Source organism: Vulpes vulpes, chromosome 5 (assembly GCF_048418805.1).
Source record: "Vulpes vulpes isolate BD-2025 chromosome 5, VulVul3, whole genome shotgun sequence".
Taxonomy (NCBI): Eukaryota; Metazoa; Chordata; class Mammalia; order Carnivora; family Canidae; genus Vulpes; species Vulpes vulpes.
The window spans coordinates 108,155,885-108,175,333 of record NC_132784.1 but is presented as its reverse complement, the minus strand read 5'-3'; the positions used below and the strand labels follow the sequence as shown (position 1 = coordinate 108,175,333).

Genomic DNA, 19,449 nt, shown 5'->3' with positions numbered 1-19,449 from the left:
AAGATTAGAGAAGACAGAGCAATTAAAAACTGCTATGCCAGAAGTTAAAATCTACAACTCTAAGAAACCAAAAAGGATTGCATATAACAAAAACTAAAAACCAGAAACAAGAATCATTTTGAAGGCTAAGGGAAGAGAGTTTTTAATTTCCTAAAGTATAAGTTTCATTAAATAAGAAGAGAAAATGAGGGAAAAATATACTTTTTTTTTCCTTTTGCGGAAAATTTTATTAAAAGAAAATCTGGAAAAGGGAGAGAAATCAGAAATACACGGTAAAAGGAAATACATTTATCTTTGTGTAATCTCTATCCACTAAGACTATAGGTCATACAAACTCCATTATTTGGGGGGCACCTGGCTAGCTCAGTCAGTAGACTGTGTGACTCTTCATCTCAGGGTTGTGGGTTTGAGCCCCATGTTGGGTGTAGAGATTATTAAAAATAATAAAATCTTTTTTTAAAAAAAATACCCTCCATATTTTTACACTGGGGGATACTCTGTGTCTTTGGATCTGACAAAAAGGGGTTGCAGAATCATGGACCCTCAGGACCGGAAGTAAGCTTTTTATCTAATTTTGCTTCCATATATCATCCCTGCCAAGGAACTGCTGATTGTATTGGGCAGGGGGCGGGGGGGGAGAGAAGAATATCTGTTCAAGAGAATGATTTCTGTATAAGCTACTATCGGGACAAATGTAAATAAGCGCCACAGCCCTGAAAGGAAATATTCAAAAGGAAGATAGGTAAGACATGGGCTCTTCTGTTACAGGGCTCATGACTTCATAGGAGCAAAGTCGGTACACAAACCAACTGCAATACAAAGCAGTCAAGGGGATGCCACGTGAGCAATGCAAACAAAGCGCCACCTGAACAATCATCAAACAGCCAAGATCCCTCTGCTGGGTTGCTGAGAACAGTGCTTCCCTCAGAAGGGAGCATGAGAAGTGACTATGGCCACAGGAAAATGCAAGTTGAGCTCACTTGCCCCAATGCTCCAACTTAACCACCTCACTGTATATAAACCATGCAGCCTAGGAACGTGGAAAAAACTTCCCAAGAGTAAAGTTTATCAAGAAACCTCATGTGGTCGATTTGAAGGAAACAGAACAGATCCTTCTTTTTATATAGTGATTCAATCAGGATTCTGCCCAAATTATAAGGGGTGAACCTGACTAGGTAGTTGGTCTTTCAAGCTTCCTCCCTAAGAATCTGGAACGCCAACAAAATGGATTTATCTTTCCCTGAGTAGGTTTCTCGAGCCTTATTTTCTGTTGTTTGGTATTCTATTGAAAGTAAAAGTTTTCACAGTGGAGACTGGGTATTTCTCAAAGTTTGAACAATCCAAAGGACATCAAGAACTCTTCCAACTTTCAGTAAATAAACAGTATGCACATCACACTTTTTAGCAAATAAAGGACAAGAACTCATAAGCCTCTCTCCATCAGGTCACTCCTAGGGAATCTCCTCATTAAAAAATCAAAAGCATGAGCATTATTTACAATAGCCAAAGGAGCTCAGTTGGTTGGCTCAGATGGTTGAGCAACCAACTCTTGATTTTGACTCAAGTCATGATTTCAGGATAGTGGGATCCATCCCCGGATAGGGCTCCACGCTCACCATAGTCTGCTTATCCCTCCGCCTGCAAGTGCACATGCTCTCGCTTGCTCACTCTCTCTCTCTCTCAATATCGGTCTGAATGAAGAAGTAAAACCTGGGGCAGCCTGGGTGGCTCAGCAGTTTAGCACCTCCTTCAGCCCGTGATTCTGGAGACTGGGGATCGAGTCCCACGCCGGGCTCCCTGCATGGAGCCTGCTTCTCCATCTGCCTATTTTTCTACCCCTCTATCTCTCTGTTTCTCATGAATAAATAAATAAAATCTTAAAAAAAATAAACAATATTTGTTTAAAAAAAAAGTAAAACCTTACAATACCCAAGACTTGGAAGCAACCCAAGTGTCCACCAATAGATGACTGGATAAAGATATGGTACACATACACTGACTGACACACACACACACACACACACACAAACACTGGATATTACTTGGTCATAAAAAAATGAATGAAATCTTGCCATTTGTAACATGGATGGACCTAGAGAGTATAATGCTAAGAAAGATAAGTCACTCAGAGAAAGATAAATGCCATATGATTTCACTCATTTAAGAAATGAGAAATTTAAGAAAAACAAAAAGAAAGACAAAAAAAACTAGACATTTAAATACAGGGAGCAAACTAGTGGGTGCCACAGGAGAGGTGTGTGGAAGAATGGGTGAAACAGGTGAAGGGAATTAAGAGTACTCTTATGGTGATGAGCACAAAGTAACATATAGATTGTGAAGTTACTACATTGTACACCTGAAACTAACATAACACCGTAAGTTAATTATAGTTACATAATTATACAAAAAAAAATCTTAAAAATCAGAGCATGGGGGGTGGGCTGGGTAGCTCAGTTGGGATGAGCATCTGTCTGCCTTTGGCTCAGGTCATGATCCTAGGGTCCTGGAATCAAGCCCCGCATGAGGCTCCTTGCTCAGCCGGGAGTCTGCTTCTCCATCTCCCTCTGTCTGCAGCTGCCCCTGCTTATGCTCTCTCTTTCTCTCTCTGTCAAATAAATAAATAAAATCTTTAAAAAATAAAAAATCAAAACTGAAAGAGAGCAGCTCGGGGAGTCTCCAGGAGCAAGGGCCTGAGAGCAGGAAAAGGATGACCCAGAAGTTACAACCCAAACAAGGAAACAAAAAAACACACAGTGAAAAGGACATTTTGCTTTTTTAACAGACTAATACCAGTACCCATGATTAGGTAACTGTTTGCAGAGCTGCCAACCTTTCACAAATATTAATAGTTTAGAAAAAAATACATATACAGCGAACTTTACACGTGAACACTTGAAACGTTGTCCTGCACAAAGCTGAGAGGAGGACCTCGAATGCTGACCAGCCCTTCTGTTGTGAAGCAACAAAGTTCAGAATTTTTAGGTTTTGCCACTACCACCTTTCCTATGTATGGGGCATCCGCGGCTGGTAAGGCCTGAACTTAATACTGAGAAGAATCAACCACGAGCCATTCTGTTTTGTTTAAGGAACCGAGCAGAGCCTCTACCTGGTGCCAGGCCTGATGCCTTCTGGGGACACAGGAAGATGTCGCCATCAAAGAACCCAGGAAAACAGTTCATTCCACCTACAGCGCTAAACAAGCCAATACAAATAAGAAGATAAAGTGTGTCAAATTTGTACTTACACTTCCGGCCCAAACTTCAGGCAGTCTCCCTGCCAGTTTATAGTAGACATACACAGCATCACCTTTTTTAAAACTCACGAAACGACAATCTGGGCCTATAAAATCTTCTAGAGCCTCACCTCGGTACATTAACACTGCAGGTAAAGAAGGAGGGGGGAGAAAAACAGGTATCAGGATTCTACTTTCACAGTCCATATTGATTTATTGGGAAAGAGGAGGGTTTCCTCTACTCTATAAACAACAACCAAGTTTCTCCAGTACTCTCTGGAATCAATCGCTTTCAATTCATATGCTCCAAGTATCTAAAACCTTTAGAGCTTTATCATTATATATCGTTCCCTACAAGTAGACAGGGGAGATGGCCACTTTGCCTGTTTTTCTCTATGGATAAACCAAAAGCAATGAGTCCACCGCTACACGTAGCTGGAGCTGGTCTCAGGAGAAACTCTTGGTTCTCTCTCTAACCTTCTTGTCCGCAATCTCTGCTGTTCCATAATCATAAAAAGCTTCGCGGTGCAATTGGATAAATTCAAGAGCAGATGCTGGCTGGCTTAAGCATGGCCGCATGAAGAGGCAACAGGGAACTGGGGAGAGCACCCAGGAACCCCCAAGGGGTCAATTAACTTCAACTAACACTAAAAGGCACTATCTTTAAGTGGCTATAACTGCTACCATGCAGCAGTAAACACTGTCAACTTCATTTGAGGCCACGCTGTGGCCTTCTTCCCTGTATAGTTATCTGGATAAATTAACGGGAAAGGACATCACATCCTATTAGTGATTAATAGTGATAATCACATATGATTATCCAATCATATGACAGGGTAATGTGAAATTATTATGAAAGCAGATAATGTTCACTGTCCCCAACATTATGAAGGTTTCAAAACGAAGGAAAGATACCCTTTTTTTATGTTTATACACAAAATCACACGTGGGCATCATGTGTTGCAGGGACAAGCAAAACTAGGAGAATTGTTCAGTAGTTACCTTCAGCCTTAAAATGCAGGACTTATATCACACTTGATCTAGAAACTAGGGGAAGCAGCATTTCTCTGTTGGCCAAACACACAGTTTATGATATAACATGAAACGGATAATAGATACAATTAAATGAGAGAAAATAAGGGTGACATTGAAAGTACATTTCTTCTTAAAGCCAGTCAGCCATAAATACATTAAAATGTATTTCAGGTACATATTTGAGGGATGAACAGATAGACTGGCGGGCAGTTTTTTGGATTTTTGAAGCTAAAATCAGATGATTTTAATACATGTCAGCATCCTAATTCAGATGTAATTGGGGAAAAGGCCAGGTTGATGATGATGGACAATTTAAGACCCGGGATGCTATCAGAACTGGAAATGGCAATGCTGCTTTTGTTTCCCCCTTAGAAGAGATCACTGAAAAACTGTAACAATAAATTAGATGACAACATTACCCACACTGTTGGAACAACTCTCTGAAAAGCACACAAGGACAGCTCCCACCCACACACATACCCCTCACTGGATACTTTATGCAAAAGCACAGTCCCAGGCCCTGCTGGGCTGCCGCCTGTCGGGTCTGGGTTTTATCTGTTTGGACACCTCTCCCTCCCCGACTCCTGTGACCAGCAAGGGCCTTCTCAGGACCATGTCTCGGTACCGGGACTGGGGAAGCATCAACGATGGGATTCTCCAGGTTAACTGGTCTTGAGGAACCCAAGGAGGGGAGCGCTTGAAGGCAAAGAAGAGCAAACATGTCGTCTCGACCCTGCCTGCTAAAAATCCGGATTTGCTCAGGGCAACCCGAAGGGGAAAAAGCGTGGAAGACGCTGCACTTTGGTAGTGTCTTCGCCCTAGGTTACCTCTAGGAAAGGCTTCACACGGCTCGGAGGCCTCCTCGCTTCCCGAGCACGGCGTGTTGCCGGGATACAGACTCCTCCAACTATGAAATCTGTTCTCGAATAGCACCAATTTGAATATGAATAAGCTAAACTCCATGGGCTGAAGGGCCTCTCCGGCAGGAGCAGGCTGCGAGGGTACAGCTGACGACTCAGGAACGAGGTGCACGGTCCCTCCAGACCCTCCGCGGAGCCCTAGGGCGATCCGGCCCCGCGGGCACAGGCGCAGGGAGCCCAACCACCGAGGCGCGAAGGCCAAGGCGGCGGCGCTCAGGAGCCCCCGAGTGCCTCTGGCGGTCGCTCCCCGGATCTCCCCGCGGGACTCCGGGGCCGGCCGTCCTGCTCACGGCCCTCGGTCCATCCCCCACCGCAGGCTGGGGCCGGGGCGCGACTCCGCTTCCTGCGCAGAGCGGAGGGGCTCTCGGCCTCCGGGGAGAGCCTCCGCTTTGGGCCTCCCTGAGGGCCTCCCCGCCCGGCCTCGCAGGGAGCCTTCCCGGCACGGACGGGACGGGAGCGAGGCGGGACCTCGGGCGCCCGGCTCCCCCGCACCCAGGCTCCGACCCCGTCCAAAGGCGCTGCGAGCCCCCAACCGAGGGAGGCAGGCGGGCAGAGGGGGCAGCGCCCGCGCCCTCCCCGAGCCCCCGCGGCCCGCACGCTCGCCCCGACCGCCCCGACCGCCCCGCCCGGTCCCCGGCGGAGCCCAGCGCGCCGCGCACCCCAACTGCCCCGTCTCCCCTCGGGGCCGGGCTGGGAGCCGCCGCCGCGAGCCGCCGCGGGGGAGACCCGGGCCGCCGCCGCCCCCAGCCCCACCCCCACCCCCGCCCCCGCCGGGCCAGCGGAGGGGGGAACCCGGCAACAAGTGGAGGCAGCCCCCGCCCCCCGCGGCGCCCACCCCGCCCGGCCGGCCCGCGCCCCGGCGCCCGCGGGGCTCCCGGCCCCCCCCCGCCGCTCACTGCTGCACTCCTCGTCCGCGCACACTTTGTGCTCCGCGAAGCGCCGGCCCGCGTCCGCCCGCGGCTGGCCCCGCACCCGCCACGGCGGCCCGAGCAGCAGCAGCCAGAGGAGCAGCCCCGGCGCCGCAGCCATGTTGTGGTCACCGCGGGGAGCCGGCGGCGCCGAGGCGGAGGCGGAGGCGGAGACGGAGGCGGAGGAGGAGGCGAGGCCCGGCGGGCGCGGCGGGCGGGGCGGGGGCGGGGCGGGGGCGGGGCGGCGCAGAGGGCGGCGCAGAGGGCGCGGCGGGCCCCGCAGACACGTCAGCACGGCCTCGGCGGCGGGCCGGGGGCTCCGGGGAGGGGAGGGGAGGGCAGGGGAGGGCAGGGGAGGGGCGGGGAGAGGGGAGGGGGGAGGCGGAGGGACGGGGGCGCGCTCCCACCCGCGCCCCGACCCGCGCCCCCGCGCGCCCCCGCGTGCCCTCCGTACCCGCGCCCCCGCGCGCCCTTCGTACCCGTCCCCGCTCTCAGACCCGCAGCCCCGCGCGCCCTCGGACCCAAGCCCCCTGCTCCACCCGCGCCCTCCGTACCCGCGCCCCCTCCGACCCGCGGCCCCGCGCGCCCCCGGTTCCCGCGCCCCCTGCTCCACCCGCGCCCCCGTGCGCCCTCCGTACCCGCGCCCCCGCCCTCGGACCCGCGCCCCCTCCGACCCCCGCCCCCTCGCCCCCTCCGACCCGCGGCCCCGCGCGCCCTCGGACCCAAGCCCCCCTCCTCCGACCCGCGCGCCCTCGCCCTCGGGCTGCGACCCGCGGTCCCCCCGCGCGCTCCGGTCTCCTCTCCCTCGCCCCGTCCCCTAGTCACCGGCCCTCCGCACCGCAGCACTCATCCCTCACCCCTCCCTGCGACCTTGGAGTCCCCCCTCCTTCGGCCCAACACGAGGTGCTTTTCTGGCACCTTCTCGCAGCTCTCATTTCTGGTCCAGCCCGAACCAGCCTAGCCCCCTTCCCGCCCTCATATCCATTTTTGGTTTGGTGCGTCCTTTTCCAAACTACCAAATCCCACCCACGAGTGGCCACTGTTGGCCTCTGGTTTGCGGCTCCCCCTCCTTCAGGCTCCCAGGGGTTCCTTCGGGGACCCCATCCATGATCCCCCCCTCATTAGGAAAGCGCATGAGTGGAATGATGGGTTGGTGATGGAAGTTAGAGCCGGTGACCGGCTTGGTCTTTTTTTGAGCCTTAGAAGGGGTAGGGGTTGGCAATGTCTACCAGTGTTGAGATCTTCAGATCATTGAGTCTTTATCCCTAAGGGAAGGAGCGGTTTAATTCAACAAAAACGTGTTGAGCTTCCATGTATGCATGCCAGATCCTAGGGTAGTGTGGTGAAGGATGTAGGTAAAAAGACAAGGTATCAGGCCTTTGTCTAAAATCCACAATTTAGTAGAAGCTAACATAAAACCGGCTCAAGAATAAGTAGCAGGTTGGGAAAAGCTAACTAATTGCAGCTAACTCTTTCTGAGTTCTTGCTTTGAGTAAATGGGGGCATTCGCACTTCCGGTGAGAGATGAAGCTCAGCTTCAAACCCAGGGAAATCCTCCCTTTTAATCACAACTCTGTAAAGCCTCCATCGAGCAACACGTAATTTTTGTACTTTCTTTCTGACTAGGGGAAGCAAAATCTTGTGTAAGTTACGGTATAACTGAATTATCTATATGTGCAAAGAAAGAAAGAAACCAGGGAAGACAGAAAGAAGCCACAAGCCCACAGGTCAGCCCAGAGACGAGTGGCTACAATGTTCTAGCCCTGGCTGGAGCACTTTGTGTCTGAGACCAGGGGCTTCTCACTGCAGTGCTCTCTGCTGAGGTTATCACCAACCCCATCGGTTGGTTTTCCAAACTAGTCGGAGTCTTTAAAAATGAGAGGAAAGAATGTGGCCCATCCATGCAATCCATAATGTTGAATAAAGAAAAAGATAAGATGTTCATGTAGATGTTCACAGTTGTGTGTAGGGGCCATGAGACTTCCTGTTGGTCTAGTGGAGTCCCCATGCTCTCTGGAGAGAATGTACAATGGATAGGGCCACCGGCCATCTAAATATAGTGCCCTTAGAGGTTCATTTCCTTTCTACTCTGTTTGTTTGCTTTAGAATCATGAGTGTGTCTACAGGCATCTTCAACGTTACGTGTTAAAACCCAAAGTCTTTATATTTTCTCCATCAAACCCTGTTCCTTTCAGTCTTCCTTATCTCAACAAATGCCATTTCAATTCCTGTCTTCCAAACGCTCAAGTCAAAACCTTAATTCCTCCCAACTCTTTCTCTCACACCAAATCCAATCCATCAGACAGTCCTAGGCTTTCTTTAAAAGCTTTATTGGCATGTAATTGGCATATAATAAACTGCACACACTTAAAGTGTACACCTTGATAAGGTTTGACATACATATATTGCCATGAGACCATCACTATAATCAAGATAATTAACTATATCCATCACTGATAAAAAGAAAAAAGAGTCCTCTCATGCTCCTTTGTAATCCTTCCCTTCCCTTCCCTGCCTGTCTCCAAACAACCTTCTGTTGCTATAGGTTGATTTGTAACTTCTGGAATTTGATGTAAGTGGAATCATACAGTATGTCTTCTTTTTTTGTCTGACTTTTTCCACTCTGCGAAAGCACCGGAAATACATCCAGAATCTGACTGCTCTCACCGTCTCCGTTGTTAACACTGGATGGCCAAGCCACCATCATCTCTCGCCTAAAAGGTCACGATAGCCTTACTGTTGCGCCTTTGCCTCCCTAAGGTCTACTGTGTCAACAGCGGCCAGATAGATCATTTCATGATATAAATTTGGTCATGTCTCTCCTCTGCTCAAAACCTTCCTATGACTTTCCACTTCCAAGTAAAATGCAATGATTTATGATGGAATACACTGTCTTATTTGATTGGACCTTGATCATCCCTTTTACCCCCACTTCTCAACATTTTCTTCTTGCCCTACTAGTTCTCCTCAAACTCACCAAGCTCCATTCTTACAGTAGAGCATTTGCAGTTGCAATTCTTCATCAACCTGGAACAGCTCCCCCAAACAGTCCACCTGACTACTAACTAGTTCCCTCAATTCATCAAGTGTCTGTAGACACCATTTCTTGTTAGAGAAGGCTTTCTTTACCACTCTACATAAAATAGAGCTCCTTCCATGTATATCTGTTCATCATCCAGCTTTGTTTTTCTTTAGAGTACTTCCACCAGCCTTACATTTGTTTATCTATTTGACCAAATATAAGTTCCAGGGGAGCAAGGAATTTGTTTTGTTCACCACTATAATATATATGCCTAGAAAAATGTCTGGAATATATGAGATACTCAACAAATGATTTGTGAGATGAACCCATGATAACTTGCATATTATAAATATATTACATCATTAACCTACACAGAGCCTCCATATGTAAATAGTACCAAGAGGAAATATGCCGTAAAAAAGCATTTTGTTTCTTTCCCTCAGCAGCATCCTCAACACCTGGAACAGAACCTGGACTACATTGATTGTTGATTGAGGGCATATTTGTTATGGAGGGAGTGAATGAAAAAATTGCAGTGTATATTTTCCCTATGTATTACCAGAATAGATAAAGCAGATAAAGGAAATTCTATTTTTTCTTATTTCTGTTTAGAGTAGAATTAATGACAATTCATTGGTGGAAAAGACAAGATTCCAAAATGATCTAATTCAATATTGCTTGACTAATATTTACTTTGACTAATATTCAGATATGCTTTTATATGAAGGAAGAAAGCTCTCAGTTTCTGAAGAACTGGCTGCTTAATTTGTTGATTTTCTGGGGTTTTCATTCATCTGCATCTATTAATTATTATTATTACTATTGCCTTAAAAAGATATTAACAAATTCAATAAACAGAAAAATCTCAGCTGACCACAATAAGGTGTTGTTTATATAGACATATAATTATAGTGGATGAATCAGCATTCATTTTTAATAGCATTTAAGGATATGGCCCTGATGTTTAACATAAATTCTAATCCCAAGTGTGTTATTTCTTAACACCTCAAATGGAATTTTCACTAGGTAAAGGTTAGTGAGAATTTTAAAAATTAATGTGTCTAGGGACGCGTGGGTGGCTCAGTGGTTGAGCATCTGCCTTCGGCTCAGGGCATGATCCCAGTTCAAGGATCAAGTTCCACATCAGGCTCCCTGTGAGGAGCCTGTTTTTCCTTCTGCCTATGTCTCTGCCTCTCTGTGTATGTCTCATAAATAAGTAAATAAAACCTTAAAAAAATTAATGTGTCTAGTTGGGGGGGCGCATAAAAAATTAAACTTGGGGGGCAGCCCCGGTGGCTCAGCAGTTTAGCGCCACCTTCAGGCATGGGTGTGATCCTGGAGACCCGGGATCCAGTCCCACGTCAGGCTCCCAGCATGGAGCCTGCTTCTCCCTCTGCCTGTGTCTCTGCCTCTCTCTCTCTCTCTCTGTCTCTAATGAATAAATAGATAGAGTCTTTAAAAAAAAAAAATTAGACTTGGAGGGTTCCTGACCTTAAAGAATTTGCAGTCTGCCAAGAAGACAAGACAAATACGTTTGAAACAAATAGGAGACAGAAAAATAACATATATTATTATAAGCTTCCCCTTGTGCCTGCCCAGGAACTTCTAGAAGGCCTAATACTGAAGTTATCAGAAAGAATACAGTCTATTGCCAATAATGAAACCAACTCAGAGCTCAGAGAATAGTGTAAAATAATTATTGAGGACTATGGCTTCCAGGCGAGATGGAGAATAGGGGCCAGATTTACCCTTCCATGTTAAACATCTGAAAAAATTGGGCAAAATATATGAATAACTTTTAGAGATTGGACAACAAGCCATACAGGGCAATAATCCCTAAGAAAAGTGTAACAAATGGGAGTGCTACAATTCCCTCACCTTACTCTCTGGATGAAGTTTCCAGGCCACAGTCAGAGAAGGGACACTCAAACAGGTGATCTCCTTGAGTGGAGGAGACAGATTTTAAAGTTTGGGGAGGTCATAGCAGCTGGAATTTGCAGGGAAGAGTACAGGAGAGAAGAGAGCTACATGGAAAAGACAAGTGCAGGAAAATGCCTGGGTGGCTCAGTGGTTTAGCGCCTGCCTTTGGCCCAGGGTGTGATCCTGGAGTCCCAGGATTGAGTCCCTCATTAGGCTCCCTGCATGGAGCCTGCTTCTCCCTCTGCCTGTGTCTCTGCTCTCTCTCTTTCTCTGTGTCTATCATGAATAAATAAAATGTTTTTTAAAAAAAGAAAGAAAGACAACTGCACAGACAGAGCGCCAAAGATCTGTAGAGGGTTCCGTCAAGTCTCCAACTGAACAATGATAAACATCTTTACGTGTGTAAAGAACTACCTGAGGCCAGGTAAAGAACCACCAGAGAGGGCAGGAAGAACAATTGTTGGAGTAAAGGATAGATTATGCTGCCATCAGCTGGAATGGAAAATCTGAATAAACAGAGCATCAGGTAGATTGCTTAGTAAAGGGGAGAATGTCATCCAAAGATTGAAAGCTACTCTAAGAAAACTTTAAAAAAGCCTTGAAAATATAAAAAATGTGGGGGCCCGGGTGGCTTAGTTGGTTAAGCATCTGACTCTTGGTTTCAGATAGGGCTGTAATCTGTGGGTAGTGAGATCAAGCCCTGCATCAGGCTCTGTGTTCAGCAGGGAGTCTGCTTCTTTCCCTATCCCGCTCATGAGTGCACACACTCTCTTTCTCAAATAAATAAAGCTTTAAAAAGAAAATGTTTCCAAGTAAATTCAAGAATAAAGCTGAAGAATATTTAAAAGAATACAAAACATCCAACACCCAACAAGGTAAAGTAACAATGTCTGGGATCCAAGAAAAAATTATAAGGCATGCAAAGAAGCAGGATAATATCCATGTTGAAAAAAAAATCAACGAACAGAAACTTTCACAAATGACACAGATGAGAGAATTATTATACAAGGACATTAACACAATTCTATTCTGTATATTAGAGATGCTATAGAAAAGCATAAGCATGCAAAGTAGAAACATAGAGGATATAAAAGTGATCGAAATTAAACTTAGGTGAACAAAAAAATGGTTGAGATGAAAAATACAATGGATGGGATTAAGAACAGATTAGACACTGCAGAAGAAAACATTACTGAACTTGAAGACATGGCAGTATAAACTCTCCAATAAGAAATGGAGAGAAAAGAGACGGAAAGAAATGACTAGGGCATCAGTGTGCATGCTTTAGTTCAGACATGTGTAAATAGGGGCCCTGAAGGAGGTGGGAGACAGAAAATATGTTTGAAGAAGTAATAAAAGTGTTCCAAATGTGCTGAAAACTCACAGATCAAGGAGTTCTAAAAACCTCAAGCACAAGAAACATGAAGAAAACACCAAGTCATATTAAATTGCTTAAAATCATTTAGAGAAAAAAAATAAAATAAAATAAAATCATTTAGAGAAAGCAGGCACACTGTGTACAAAGAAGCAATGATAAAGTGACAGGAGGTATCTCATTGGAAAAATGGAGGCAAAAAAGTCAGTCATTTGACATATTTAAAGTGCTAGTGGAAAAATGACACTCGAGTTGTTTATCAAGTGAAAATATTTTTTCTTTCTTTTTTTATTATTTATTTACTCATGAGAGATACAGAGATATGGACAGAGACATAAACAGAGGGAGAAGCAGGCTCCTAATGGGGAGCCTGATGTGGAACTCAATCGCAGGACTCCAGGATCAGAACCCGAGCCAAAGGCAGATGCTCAACCACTGAGCCACCCAGGTGCTCCTGAAAATATTTTTCAATGGTGATACTGGGATATCTGGATATCCACATGCTAAAGAATGAAATTTAACCCTACCTTACACCACAAACAGAAATTCAAAATAGATCACAGACCTAAATGTAAGAGCTAAAACTAAGTCTTAGAAGAAAACATAGGGAGAAATCTTGGAGTAGGCAATGATTTCTCAGATATGACATGAAAAGTGCAGCAATCAAAGAAAAAATAGATAAATTAGACTTTATCAAACTCAAGACTTCTGTGCTTTGAAGGATATTTTCAAACAAGTGAAAAGAACCACACAGAAGGGAGAAAAATATCTGCTATTCATATGTCTGATAGGTGATATGCACCTAGAATATATAAAGGACTCTTAAAATTCAATAATAAAAAGACACATAATATAATTTAAAAAATAAAAAACCAAGGCAAAGAATTTGAATAGACATTACTCCAGAGAAAATATGCAATGGCCAGGAGTGTAAAAGATGCAGCCACCTTGGAAAAAAACCTGGCAATTTCTCAAGAGGTCAAACATAGAGCTAACATATAACCAACTAATCCCACTCCTAGGAAAACAAACAATAGAAATAAAAACACATATCCAAACAAATATGAATAACAAATATTCATAGTATCATTACTGATAATAGCAAAAATGGTAAACAACGCAAATGTCCATCAAGTTAATAAATGAATAAAATGTGATATATCAATACAACAGCAATAAAAAAGGAATGAAATATTGATACATGGTAAAACAGAAATGTCCCTTAAAAACATTGTGCAAAAAAAAAAAAAAAAAAAAAACACCCAGAAAACAAAAAACAAAAAACATTGTGCTAAATGAAAAAGCTAGCTACAAAAGACCATATATTATATAGCTCCATTTACATGAGATGCCTAAAATATTTATTTATTTATTTATTATTTTTTTTTATTATTTATTTATGATAGTCATACAGAGAGAGAGAGAGAGAGAGGCAGAGACATAGGCAGAGGGAGAAGCAGGCTCCATGCACCGGGAGCCCGATGTGGGATTCGATCGCGGGTCTCCAGGATCGCGCCCTGGGCCAAAGGCAGGCGCCAAACCGCTGTGCCACCCAGGGATCCCGCCTAAAATATTTAAATCTAGAGACAGAAAGTAGATTATTGGTTGGCTAGGCTTGAAGAGATAGGAGTATTGGGAGGAAACAGATAAAGAGTACAGGATTTCTCTCTGGGGGTGATAAAAATGTTCCAGAATTGATTGCAGTAATGCAGAAATCTGAGAACATATGAAAAACCATTGAATCATACACTTTAAATGGATGAACTGTTTAGTTATGTGAATTATATGTCAGTAACACTATTAAAAAAAAAAAGAAGATTCCAATCACAAAAAGCAAACTTCTAAATATGGAAAACAAAGCAAAAAGATGATTGAATATATTTTCAGACACACAAAATCTAAAAGAATTCATTTTCACTGTATTTATACTGCAAGAAATAGTGAAGCTCTTTAGGCAGAGAGAAATTACTGGATGGAAACTGAATCTATCAAAAGAAAAATATAAGAAATGTGTATATGTGGGAAAATATGGAATATATATCTATTTAAAGTACATAAAAGCAAATAATGTAAAATAGTTTTTTTCTTATTTAAAAAATCTCTTTAGGGATCCCTGGGTGGCGCAGCGGTTTGGCGCCTGCCTTTGGCCCAGGGCGCGATCCTGGAGACCCGGGATCGAGTCCCACGTCAGGCTCCCGGTGCATGGAACCTGCTTCTCCCTCTGCCTATGTCTCTGCCTCTCTCTCTCTCTCTCTCTCTCTCTCTCTGTGTGACTATCATAAAAAAAATAATAATAAAATCTTTTAAAAAAAACTCTTTAAAAATAATCAACTAAAGCAAAATTAAATACATATTGTGAGGTTCATAACATATGTGCAATTAAAATGACTTCTCAGATATGACATCAAAAGCACAGCAACCAAAGAAAAAATAGACAAATTAGACTTTATCAAACTCAAAACTTCTGTGCTTCAAAGGATATTGTCAAACGAGTGAAAAGATAACCACACAGAAGGGAGAAAAAAATATCTGCTATTCATGTCTGATAGGGGATTTGTACCTAGAATAAAGAACTCTTAAAATTCAATAATAAAAAGACACATAATCTTTCATGGAATTGTAGTCATACAATTGACTACAATTGCATGAAAGTAGAAGAGGAGAAATGGAAGTATCCTGTTGTAAAGACCTAAGGCTACAAGGGAAGTGATAAAATATCACACGAAGGTATACTATAATAAGCTAAAGGTGTGTATAAGCTAAAGGAGCTATAGCAATACAAACAATAACAAAATCCCAGAGAGAGAGCTAGTAAGTCAACAGAGGCGATAACACATAATTAATCAAAAGGGAGACAGAAAAAGAGTAAAGGGGGAACATAAAACAGAAGATACAAACAGGAAGAAAAATGGAAGACCACAGATTTAAACCTAATCATATCACTAATCAAAAGGGAGACAGAAAAAGAGTAAAGGGGGAACATAAAACAGAAGATACAAACAGGAAGAAAAATGGAAGACCACAGATTTAAACCTAATCATATCACTAATCAGATGAAATGTAAATGGTCTAAAAATTCCTTTAAAAGGCATAGATTTTCAGATTCAATTTTGAAAAGGCAAAACTCAGGGTGCCTGGGTGGCTCAGCTGGTTAAGCATCTGACTCTTGAGTTTGGTCTGGGTCATGATCTCAGGATCATGAGATTAAGCCTCCCATTTGGCTCCATGCTCAGCAGGGAGTCTGAGATTCTCTCCCTCCCTCTCCTTCTGCCCCTCCCCTACTGTCTCTCTCTCTCTCAAAAATAAATCTTTTTTAAAAAATAAAAAACAAAAAAAATAAAAAAAAATTAAAAAGCAAAGTTCAACTATATGCTTCCAATGAGAAAACACAAATAAAAAATATAAACCAACCTAATACTAATCAAAAGAAAGCTAGAATAGCCATATTAATATCAGACAAGGTAGGGATGCCTGGGTAGCTCAATGGTTGGCTCAGGGTGTGATCCCAGGCCCGGGGATTGAGTCCCACATTGGAAACCTGCTTCTTCTTCTATGTCTCTGCTTCTCTTTCTCTGTCTCTGTGTCTCATGAATAAATAAATAAAATCTTTTTTTAAAAAATCAGACAAGATAGATTTCTTTTTTTTAAGTTTTTATTATAATTCCAGTTGGTTAACATACATTGTTATATTAATTTCAGGTGTACGGTATAGTGATTCAATAATTTCATACATCACCTGGTGCTCATCACAAGCACATTTCTTAGTCCCCATCACCTTTTAACCCATCCTCCCCAAACCATCAGTTTGTTCTCTATAATTAAGAATCTGTTTCTTGATCTTACTATATCTCTCCCCCTTTTAAGTAGGCAGTTCTCATTTTCCCCTTTGCTCATTTGTTTTGTTTCCAGAGAAAATAGATTTCACAGCAAAGAATGTTTATCAAGAGTAAAGGGAAACATTTCATAATTTAAAGAAATCAATTCATCATGAGAATATAACAATTTTAAATGTTTATACACCTAATAGGAAAGCTTCAAAATACAGGAAGCAAAAACAGAACTTATGAACATACTGCACAAATTCACAATTATAGTTGAAGACTTCAATATCCCTTTCTCAATAATTGATAGAACAAGTAGACAGAAAGTCAATAAGATGATAGAAGACTTAAACACCATCAGTTGACTTAATTGATGTCTCTAGAACACTCCACCCAACAACAGCAAAATATACATTTTTTTGGACTATGGAACATTTACCATGATCATGGACCATGAAACAATACATTTAAAATTTTTCCAGGGATCTCTGGGTGGCGCAGCGGTTTGGCGCCTGCCTTTGGCCCAGGGCGCGATCCTGGACGACCCGGGATCGAATCCCACGTCAGGCTCCCGGTGCATGGAGCCTGCTTCTCCCTCTGCCTGTGTCTCTGCCTCTCTCTCTCTGACTATCATGAATAAATAAATAAAATCTTTAAAAAAAAAAAAAATAAAATAAAATAAAATAAAATTTTTCCAAACAGGTGAAGTATGTTTTCTGACCACATGAAATTAAATTAGAAATCAATAACAAGGATGCCTGGGTGGCTCAGTGGTTGAGCATCTGCCTTCGGCTCAGGTCATGATCCCAGGGTACTGGGATCTAGTGGCACATCAGGCTCCTCACGGGGAGCCTGCTTCTCCCTCTATGTCTCTGTGTCTCTCATGAATAAATCAATAAAACCTTAAAAAAAAAAAGGTCAATAACAAAAAAACATCTGGAATATCTCCAAATTTTGGAAATTAAGTAACAAACGTTTATTTTTTTAAGGATTTTACTTATGGATCACCTGAGTAGCTCAGTGGTTGAGTGTCTGCCTTCAGTTCAGGGCATGATCCTGGCCGGGGTCCTGGGATCAAGTCCCACATCAAGCTCCTCATGGGGAGCCTGTTTCTCCCTCTGCCTATGTCTCTGCCTCTATCTGTGTGTCTCTCCATGAATTAATAAATAAAATCTGTAAGAAAAAGATTTTATTTATTTATTATTTGAGAAAGAAAGAGACCAAGCGGGGGGGGGGGGGGGGTCCAAGCAGACTCTGCACTGAGTGTAAAGCCCAATATGAGGATCAATCCCATGACCCCAAGATTATGACCTGAGCCAAAATCAATATTCAGACACTTAACTGAGCCACTCAGGCACCCCTAAGTAACAAACTTTTAAATAACCCATGAGCTAAAGAAGAAATCAAATAGGAAAATAGGAAGTATTTCACAGTGAATGAAAGTGAAAACACAACATATCAAAATTTGTGGGATACTATGAAAGTACTTTAGAGGGAAACTTAAACCTAAATGTCTATATTAGAAAGCCAGAAACGTTTCTAAATCAACCACTTCAGTTTCTACCTTAAGAAACTAAAAAAAGGAGAGCAAATTAAAACCCAAGCATAAGGGGCGCCTGAGTGCTTCAGTCGGTTGAGCATATGCCTTCAGCTCAGGTCGTGATCCCAGGGTCCTGGGATCAAGCCCCACATCGGGCTCCCTGCTCATTTGGAGCCTGCTCCTCCCTCTCCCTCTGCTGCTCCCCTTGTTTGTGGTCTCTGTCAATACAATAAAATAAAATCTTAAGAAAAAAAAAAAACAAGCAGAAGGAAGGAAATAATAAATATCAGGAATCAAAAAAATAGAAAACAAAAAGAAAATAGAGAAAATCAATGAAGCCAAAAGTTTATTCTCTGAATTTCAATATTAACTGATGAACCTCTATTCAGAGCGAGTAGGAAGAAAAAAAAGAGAGATGACACTAATTATCAATATCAGAAATGAGAGAAGACAGGCATTAGAAGAATATGAAGGGAATATTATGAATAACTTTATGCCAATAAATGATACAACTAGGATGAAATGGACAAAGTCCATTAACCTAGACCCTTACCACATAACATACACAAAAATTGATTGGTAATACATTATAGGCCTAAATGTAGGAACTAAAGCTATAAGACTTCTGGAAGAAAACATAGTTCTTCTATGTTTCTATGTTTCCTATGATCCTGATATTGGGCTTGACAAATTTCTAAATACACAAAAAAACATAAACTCTAAAAGAAAATCAATAAATTGGGACTTCATCAAAACAAAAACTTTTGCTCTCACTCCTATATTCACTGTTAAGAAAACAGAAAGGTAAGCCGCAGAGTAGGAGAAAGTTTTGCAAAACATGTACCCAAAAGAAAGAAACCTAGAAAATCTAAATAAGTCTTACAACTTACAAATGAGAAGATAACCCAATTTCAAAAAAGTAGATGAAAGATTTAAATAGACACTTCACCTTAGAAGATACACACATGGAAAACATGTATATGAAAAGATATTCAACATCATTAGTCATTAGGAAAAAAGCAAATCAAAACCACAATCAGTATCATTGGATATCCACTAGAATGTCTAAAGAAGGCTAATCATGCAAGTGTTGACAAGGATGAGGACAGAAGGATTTCTCATGACACTGCTGGCTATAATTGCAGTTGGGCAGTTTCTTTAAAAATTGAACCACATCTACCATATGAACCCAGTTTTTCCACTCCTGGGTATTTACTCAAGAGAAGCAAAAGTTATTTCTTCACTAGGACTTTTCACAAATGTTCTTATTAGCTTCACCTGTAATAGTAAAAACAAACAAATCAACCAAAACCCAGGTGTCCATTGAGAGATACATAGGTATTAAATTTTGGAATATTGTTCAGCAATAAGGAGTTCCTGGGGTTCCTGGCTGGCTCAGTCGATTAAGCAGGTGACTCTTGATTTGAGCTTAGGTCATGATCTCAGGGTCCTAGCATCCAGCCCAGCATCTGGCTCTGTGCTCAGTGCTCTGTGCTCAGTGAGGAGTCGGCTTGGAATTCTCCCTTGCGCTCTGTCCCCCACCCCACCCCCCACTTCACACATGGGTGCTCTCACTCTCTCTCGAAATAAATAAAACCTTTTTAAAAATAATAAAGGAGCTATTGGTACTAGTAATGGCACGGAAATTCTGAGTAAATAAACCAGACTAAAAAATA

The 19,449-nt window shown here is 43.0% G+C and overlaps 1 protein-coding gene across 13 annotated transcripts in view; it reads right to left on the bottom strand.

Moving 5' to 3' along the window:
* The window catches only part of MIA3 (MIA SH3 domain ER export factor 3), an 80,127-nt gene that overhangs the window by 51,730 nt on the left and 8,948 nt on the right, over positions 1 to 19,449 (bottom strand). For 3 of the 13 annotated variants that reach the window (XM_072759573.1, XM_072759572.1, XM_072759574.1), the window contains exons 1-2: positions 6,084 to 6,321; positions 3,245 to 3,378 (exon numbers count right to left, since the gene is read on the bottom strand). In XM_072759573.1, coding sequence (XP_072615674.1) covers positions 3,245 to 3,378; positions 6,084 to 6,216 — 267 coding nt within the window. In that variant the 5' untranslated portion in view covers positions 6,217 to 6,321. Of the gene's footprint in view, positions 1 to 3,244; positions 3,379 to 5,094; positions 5,732 to 6,083; positions 6,322 to 19,449 lie in introns of those variants that run through there. The other 10 variants (XM_072759580.1, XM_072759575.1, XM_072759578.1 and 7 more) reach the window with 6 other exon arrangements.